Source organism: Fonsecaea erecta (assembly GCF_001651985.1).
Source record: "Fonsecaea erecta strain CBS 125763 chromosome Unknown Scaff24, whole genome shotgun sequence".
Taxonomy (NCBI): domain Eukaryota; kingdom Fungi; phylum Ascomycota; class Eurotiomycetes; order Chaetothyriales; family Herpotrichiellaceae; genus Fonsecaea; species Fonsecaea erecta.
The window spans coordinates 1-8,547 of NW_017387267.1; the positions used below are offsets into that span (position 1 = coordinate 1).

The following is an 8,547-nucleotide window of genomic DNA, read 5'->3' on the forward strand; positions in this document are numbered from 1 at the left end:
GAGTTAATAGTTATAGTCTCTATATATAGAGACTCGAAGCCTTAAAGAGACTTTAAGGAGTATACGAAGGTATACCGCTACTTATACGCCCTATTGGGGCGCGTACGGTCCTTAGCTAGTTTACCCTATTTAGGGGCTATAGTATAATATATATACCTTTCCGGGTGAAATATTCCTCCTTACTTAGTAGTCTAGACTCTTCGATTATCATAAAGTAGTCTAGTATAATATAAGAGTATTTTAATAGTCGAATATAAGGACTTCATAGACTATAAGAGGTTCGATATTAGTAGGGTCGTTACGTATTGGAGTTATAGTAAGGCTCTACTAGAGTCTTATATCTATTCTCTTAATCATTATGGAATCTAACTAGATCCCTCCTATTCGGCGCAGTCCGAGGGCTTCGGGGTGGTGCCGTAACACCTCTTCTATTCAAAAGCGATTTATATTTATCTGACAAGTAAAGGCTCTTGGGAGATATATAGCTGGGTGGGAGGATCTATTTATTTACTAGAATCTCACCGGTTAGTTCAATATTTAAACATATTAGTTACTCTTCCTTAACGCTATTAATTAAATTGAAGGACTTTATGGGGGCTCTGAAACCAGATTATGCGTGGTATATAAAGTAGTCCGATTTCGAAGAGTCGTTAGCTATGCTTAGATACTCGGACTATATATCCCAAGTAAGCGGTGATGTTATTCGCAAATTCACTATAAATAGGAGTATAAGAGTAGCTAAAGCAAAAGATTCTATCTTAAGCAAGTGCCTTACGCTAAGATTTATATCCACTTTCTCATCTTATAAAGTATCTTCTTTACCTGGAAAAATATCCTAGTTAATTCGCCCTTCTAAGAAATAAAAATCCTGAATACACCTTAATTATCAAATCCTCTATAGTTTTTCTTCAAGACTTCTTCTCTTATCCACCTATATAATATCTACAAATATGAAGATAGGCGGAATCCTTGCTGTAGCGGCCCCTGTAATTACTCTCGCAGCACCTCAGGATCAATATGACAATATGATTGACCCATACCTTGTCCCTACCTTCGGAGTTATCCCTGGAATCCCCAGCTCTTCCCAGCCGGGTAGCTGTCAGGGCGCCAACGATATTGATATACCATATGAATGTCCACCAGAAATAGATATATTTATTCAGCGCCTAGAGTAATTCACTTCGGCTGGAAATGCTTTTGGTATACAACTGGAATTTTCGAGGGATTTGAACGATATGTCGGTCCAAACACAGCTCGATCGAGTTAATACCTGTATTATCACTCTACAGAACTTTGATAATACTACCCTAGGCGCTGGATGCCCGGCAGCGTCTGCGCCAAATTTTATCACTATATAAGCAAATCTACTATAACAACTATAGGGATAAGTTAAAACTGGCGGATAATGGAAACTAGTGATCAGGAGACATTATCTAAGGATATGGAAGGATAGGGATCATAGTGAACGAGGAATAGTGATCGAATATAGAATGGCACTAGGCCTAATGAATTCAAGAGATAAGCTCCAGTAGGTATAACAGACTGATGATAAAATATGATTTTATTATTATACGTCGCTTCGAGAGTGTCTTAGGTTTACAATTACGGGTACTATATAACCTTATAAATTAGTCATATAGCTACTCCACAAGGCGAACTAGGCTAAATTACCTTTATACGATAAGTCTTATAGAGATCTCAATAGGTCCACCAGGTTCTTAACATTGAGAGATATAAAACGGCTATTATACTAAGAATAGCTCAAGCTTAACTATTCAATAGTAGTAATATATGTTATATTTCATCATTCTTGAGTAGAAGTTCTGGATCAAGGGATGGGGATGCCCAGTAACTACGTAAGGTGGGGAGATTTCACGAGACACCCTTCCTATAATCAATGCGGTTAGCTTAATAATAGTTCTTGCCATTAGGAGACTTTGAAGCGCGCTCTGAATTGGAAAGTCTCTATATTTGTTTATTTTCAAGCTATTGATTGACAATGATTCGAGAATCTATATATTTCCACCGATATTTAGTACCAGTCCAGCTGTCTGCGTCCTATTTAACCAAAAAGTGTACGAAGTATAACTATGATAAGTGGCACCGTAGTGTTAGAGGTATTTGCGAAGGGGCTCATGTCAGCGAACCATGGTGTCGGGCTCGTTAGAGAGGTTGACACTACTGGCAATGTTGGAGATGCCCCCACAGTGAGGCTTGAAGAGGGAAGGCTGGAGGTCATGGAGCCGGAAATGCCGCTGCTCGACATCGAGAGACCGAGAGTGGCTGTTGGGGCGGTTTGAGCACTGGAGAACTCCAAATTGGATATCGTAGGAAGAAGAAAAGACGGCAAGGCCCAGGCTGTCGCATTTCCTGTGTCTCCAGTATCTCCAAGTGTGATGTTTATATTGATAGAGCTGGAATTTCCGTCGATATGAATCTCAATATCTGGGTGCGCGAGCTCTGCCATAGTTCTATTACTTGGTCCGTTACCCCTTCCGTAGTGCTGTCTTAATGGATTCGCGGAGAGTTTCATATTGTGATACGAAGTTATTATGATGGTGAACTCCTAGGCTTGTTCCTTTGGCTAACTTACGCTTTTATAGAGTGAGTCTGACTCTATTTTAAAAGAATCTATATTAAGATAAATTTAAAATTTTCTTTTTCTAGAGTGGACTTCTAATTATAGTACTATGATAATATTACTACTCTATAAAAGAAGGGATTATTATCTTACTTATTCTGTTATTATATCCCCACAAACCTACACTCTAGCTTTGCGATTAAGAAGAAGCCATAAATTAGACTCACTTTCAACAATTAACAAAACTCTCTACCTAAGGCTCCTTATTCAACACTTATAAAGATCAATAAAAACGAGGAGAGTAAGAATGGGTGAAAAGCGAAAGACCCACCACAAAGCACAAATTGAATCGAAATCAGACGATAAACAAATGCAACTAGTTAACCAATCTAAGCAGACCACTAGTAACGATGGTAATAAAAGTCAGGGTATTGACGAACCCCCCACGGGTGATAAAATATGGGAAGCAAACAAAGCCTCCACCACTGACGTCAACGGTGACTATAATATGGGGAAAACTAGTGCAAGCGAGACCAGCGATAAGGAGAAATCTGACAAATACCAAAAAGAACAGCGGAGTACTATTACTAGAATAAATAAGTGCGACCAATTTGACTTCTATAGAATACTTGGTGTCGCAAATTCAGCGACGCGATCGGATATACGGACAGCGTATAAACGCCTTTCGGTCTTGACTTACCCAGACAAGACCGGATTTCCTGACGCACCGAAAGCTTTCCGTCGTAAGTGTGAAACTCTATGTGGAGGATATAACAATAGATCGCTAACATATATCGTAGGAGTCTCATATGCATAGCAGGTTCTCAGTAATAAGGAACCTCGTCCTAAGTTTGACTATAATCCCTCTGAGTTCCACGAATTTTCAGGTCTAGAAGCTAAATCTATGTACGGGGAAGAATTTCATGAAGATGCTTATGGCGATGAGCCATCTAGTGAATCTGATCTGTCCGAAGAAGAGGATATTGATATATTCCAAAAGCCCGACTCCCGCAGATTGAAAATTTACAAGAATGCTACGCCGTTTGTTATCAAACTCTTTTCTGACCCTCAGGATGAGTCTAGTGAAAAGGAGATCGATAAATTCAATAAAGAAATCTACGCCCTGAATCAGGAAGATAAGATTAAGGGAAAGAAGACATTCTCCATCCTCACTCAAGCCCTAAAGGCTATTAGTTCGGGTTACGCCACTACTATCACCAACCTCGAGACTAACCCAGAGGATGAAACATCATTGAAGAAGCTCCTAGACCTACATGAGTAACTATCCAAGCTAACAAGAAACAACTACTACCCCATAGACTGGGATCTCGATGTACCGCAACAACTACGTAATCCAATGCGACAATTAAAGACGAAATCAGACAAAGAGTAACGCGAAATGATTAAACGCTTCAACGGAGAAGAGAATTCAGATACCAGTAAGAGCGATCCCCATAAGCAAGGAGAGTCTTTCTCTTTCAAGGGAAAGAGTAAAGAACCTACGAACGAGTCTCCCTCCTCCGAGGGGAAGGGTAAAGAACCTGCGAACGAGTCTCCCTCCTCCGAGGAAACTCTTCCGAGGGAAAGGGTAAGGAACGTGCGAAAGAACCCTCTGTCAAAGGTAATGGAGACCCCCCAAGTCCGTGGAGGGGAAAGAGTAGCGTAAGTCAGAAACCTCGATTTGGGAATGATACTGGGCACTCTTCTCGCTCCACCACTACCTCAGGGTAGTCCTCGTCTATAGTGGTCGTTCCTTGGCGACCGGAGCTGACCGAAAAGGGCGGGAGAATATTGGTAATGGCACCATATGAGACTATGGATATATATGGGCAGCCAACCATAACGAGATGTAGGTTTGTCGTTGAAAAGCCTGAGCTCCCTCACGGGATCGAGTTTATAGACTCAGTGGATCTCGGGGAGAGGGCAACCCGAGGATATTTGGAAGAGTTGCCCGAGTCTGAGCGAGTTGATATTCGGTGCAAGAAGCACAACTACACCCCTCGGGATCGGGAAGGTTTTCAAGGTATAATCGGCGTGACCCTAGTGTCAAGTGACAACTTAAATCGGTTTATCTCCATTGCCATCGCAGCAAAGTACATATATGGAATCGCTGTGTGGAATAGAACTGGTTGCAGAAATATTTTCAAATCTAAGGCCGATATAATAATTGAGGATTTCTTTTTGGAGCGCGGGCTTAAATTACCATGGCCGAAGCTCGCGAAGCGACCTGGGCATTATAATCAGTCCCATTTGCTCTACGATAGCCCTAGAACGCATTCAACGAGATCACCGAGGTTAAGACGCCGCGAAATTGGAGGGTCCGCACAACGCTCCGTATGAGAGAAGGAGTCGTTCCACAAGCTCTAACGATAGCTATATTTCGGACGAAGGCTTCGAAAGACTAGGAACGGTGGAAAGAAGACTCGAAGGCTTAGAGACAATGGAGTCTAGGTTAATAAAGTCTCAAAAAGACTTGATGGAATCAATCTCCAACATGTTCATGAAAACTATACAGGACCTAGTAGCACAAATAGGCCGCGCCACGGTTAGGGAGGAAGTGGCATAAGAGATAATATTCAGTTGGGCGAGACTTTTCTAATTTTCCATATGAACGGAGGTTCGAGATGAACCGTTCATTCTGCTTAGATTGTAGCCTTAACTATATGTACTCTATCCCTTGTCTATAATATTTATTGACACTCAGCCGTAACGACTTTTCAGAGCGAATAACGCTGTAACACCACAGTGTAACCACCAAATTTCTTTTCTTTCTCTCCTCATTTCTTCAAATCGTTGACTTGTATTGAAAACCGTTCAGCGGCATATGACTGTTGTCGGACAGGGAGGGCGCAAGAGGTAATCCAGGCGTAAAGGTTACTGTGCTAGATATTATCTGCCCGCATAAGCGACAATAGATAACGGTAGGATAGATGGTGGATAATCTAATGAACTGCACTGTCCCTGCGGGAACAACATAAGTCGAAAATGGTATATGTGTCGAGTTTGTGTGTGGTTGATAGGCTTGGACGACCGAAAGCGTCTGGCTTGGGGGTTGAGTGAAATAATTGTTCGAGCCTGACGGTGTGGTGGGAAGCGACAGGCCGTTAGGCTAAAGTTCTGCTAGGGAGATATCGAAGTCGAACGTTGAACCATATTCTTGCTTAATATGAGAGTCCTCCATTTTGATTATTCGAGGCTGAAGTGGTATTCCAGTGTATGTAGTTGCACTGTCCTTGTAGGTCGCACGTCGCTGTAGGGTATAATATATATCCTTCGCACGCATGTCTGGCGAAAAAATCTCCAATTTTTTTCCTACGCACTGTGGAACCCGAAATACTGGAAATACTCAGCCTAGGTAGGAGGACTACCTGCACTCGTCTCTCTGTCTTCGTTGGGAGCTGGACAAGGTAGGATTTTGTCATGATCTGGGCGGCGCGGTTGGATTCGTAGTCAGGGATCCACTAAGATTAGCCAGTACTAGTTTAGCTTCTTTAGCGATGGACATCTAGCAAATCATATCATAACCTCCTTTTCATGCGGCCACCTTGGTCACATATTCTAGTTCAGCCCAAAGAGGCGTTCAATGCCCGTGGATCGACGATGGCGACACGTACAAGTAGCGAATCGCCTATTATTTCCCGTCAGTGTGGAGTACTAGTAACGGCGACTCCTTGAACCCCTTGTAAAGGACGGGGATAATGAGAGGTCTGCCGAAGCTAGAGAACGGTCCTGGCACATTACCAGCCGAAGGGTGTTGTTCCAACCCCCCAAGGATCTGTACGAGTAGCCGGCACATGGTAACTACATGATGCGAGTACATTGACACTGCCGAGGGTGGGTTACTAGTTTCAAGAAGTGACAAGGGCTGGTAATCCTGCAGACTTTATCTAACCTAATTGAGATCCCGCAGGCGAGATGTCGGGCGCTAATCTACTCCTATAAGAATGGCGGACGGAGAGCTTTTCCTAGAAGTAGTAATGGGAAGTTCTATGCGCGCTCTGTCACGGATGAGAGGCTTCCATTCACGCATACCGTTGAATATGCAAGAGGATTCTCAGGCTTGTGGTATGTCTAGAGATTCAATAGTCGCTGGGAAGTATATCTGGGTTTTCTTGCAGATATTATGGGAACTAATTCTCTCTTCCGGAAGGGTTATCACGGTCCGCCCTTCAATCGCCACAACAGGCGCTGTTTCAATTCCCCGAGCGCACTACTTCCCACCGACCCGCAATTACTCGAGAGCTACGCCGGAGGAGTCAGTCCTCGCACCCGGATAAGACCAGTACTTCCATATTCCCTAAAGACGCTTACCTTGAACGAAGGTGAAAACTAAGTACAGGCCTTCCGGGAGGCCCGGGCAATAGAGCTAAGTTTTCCTTTGCTCTTTAGGCTTTCCCTGGTTCCAATTACCTTATAAATATTATGGAAGACAACTAGTCTAAGAGGAATAATACGCTTCATGCTAACAAGATAGTCCTGTTATCAAGTTAGGTTCTACGCGCTCTATAAGTCCAGACCCGCTTGTATCTTCACTCTTGCAGATCCGATCCTTTTGAAGATGATTTTGAAGACACTACTAGGACCCGCCTGTTCTTTGACCACCGTCAGCTATTCCACCCGAAGACAGCCTCGTGTAGATAACAAACACCCTGAAGACATAGTATTATCTTATGACGGTGGCGAAATCTCAAGAATTTTCAAGCTAGAATTGCACTCAATGTGCAAAATAAGCGAGTACGATAGCAAACTAAGTTAGGACTCATAAGGAGGGTGAATTTCGATCTCTTCCTCAAGTGGACTATTCACTGACTTTGATCCGGCTTAATGCAAAGCATAAAACACCGCTATATTAGACATTTAATGGTCAATCTGCTGCACAGATGGACATCGGCTCCGGATCGTGGCTTCTGGCACAAGCTCTCCGACGACAAAGAGAAAATTGAAAACCTCTGAGACACCACTTTACTGAGAAAACGTGTGATCACTATGCTGAACATTCCAATCAGCATTCAGGATTGGCCTCGATGGTCCCATGAGTACGCATTCGGGGGCTACCAAAAGGTTAATATCGGTCACAAACTTCCTTCGAAAGCGACTACCTACAAGTTATCCTTTGGCAATGTCCAACGATAATAGATTAAAAGCTAAGGGGAGTTGTTACGTAGTGAAACGGAGACCTTACGCTTAAACGACTCTATATAGGTGGGAGCTTCGTTTCAAATATCGAGTCCACCTTCACCCCTTCCCGTCGCCTCCTGTCACCCGGGAAGCAGGGCTGTTACAATGACTGTTACAATACGCTTCCCGGCCGACAATACCCTATAGGGTGGACGGCCCCTAATGATAAGGCGGACCCTAATACTAAGACGGACCCCAATACTAAGGCGGACCCTAATACTAAGGCGGACCCCAATACTAATACGGACCCTAACGCCAAGACGGACCCTAATACCAAGTCTACCCCCAATAGGTATATATAGAAAGAGATAAATAGAACCTCTAGTCTCGTACTACTAGAGAGATCCTTAATAGTGCGAGAAGTCGATATCTTAAGGATAGCTTTATATAATATAGATATATATTTAACTCTCTAACTCTCCGTCTAACGATCTCACTCTAAGACTCTCTAATAATTATTCTCGTACTATTTCGAGAATTCTAATAACGAATATAGTCTCTCGGTTAAAGTACTAATAGCACTAATAATACGCTACCGTAGTAGAGACGGACTAACTATATCTAGCTTACGAGACGTATCCTACGCTACTATTAGCGACGAGAAATATATGAAATCTCCTACGACTAGTACGCGTTAAGTGTACTACTCGCTATCTAATCGCGAGAGTAGTAAAACTACTTAATTAAGCGGAACTCTAGTACTAACTTAAGATCTTAACGCGATAAGACTCGCGACGCGTTATATAGAACTAAAGCGTAGAGTACTTAAGAAAAGATAACTTAAAGAG

The 8,547-nt window shown here is 42.8% G+C and overlaps 1 protein-coding gene across 1 annotated transcript; it reads left to right on the forward strand.

Moving 5' to 3' along the window:
- Positions 1–3,485: 3,485 nt before the first annotated feature.
- On the forward strand, positions 3,486–3,863 carry AYL99_12026 (hypothetical protein; the record flags this gene model as incomplete). Its single annotated transcript, XM_018843529.1, has 1 exon — positions 3,486–3,863. The coding sequence occupies one exon, from the start codon at positions 3,486–3,488 to the stop codon at positions 3,861–3,863; it is 378 nt and encodes a 125-aa protein (XP_018687137.1).
- Positions 3,864–8,547: the final 4,684 nt, after the last annotated feature.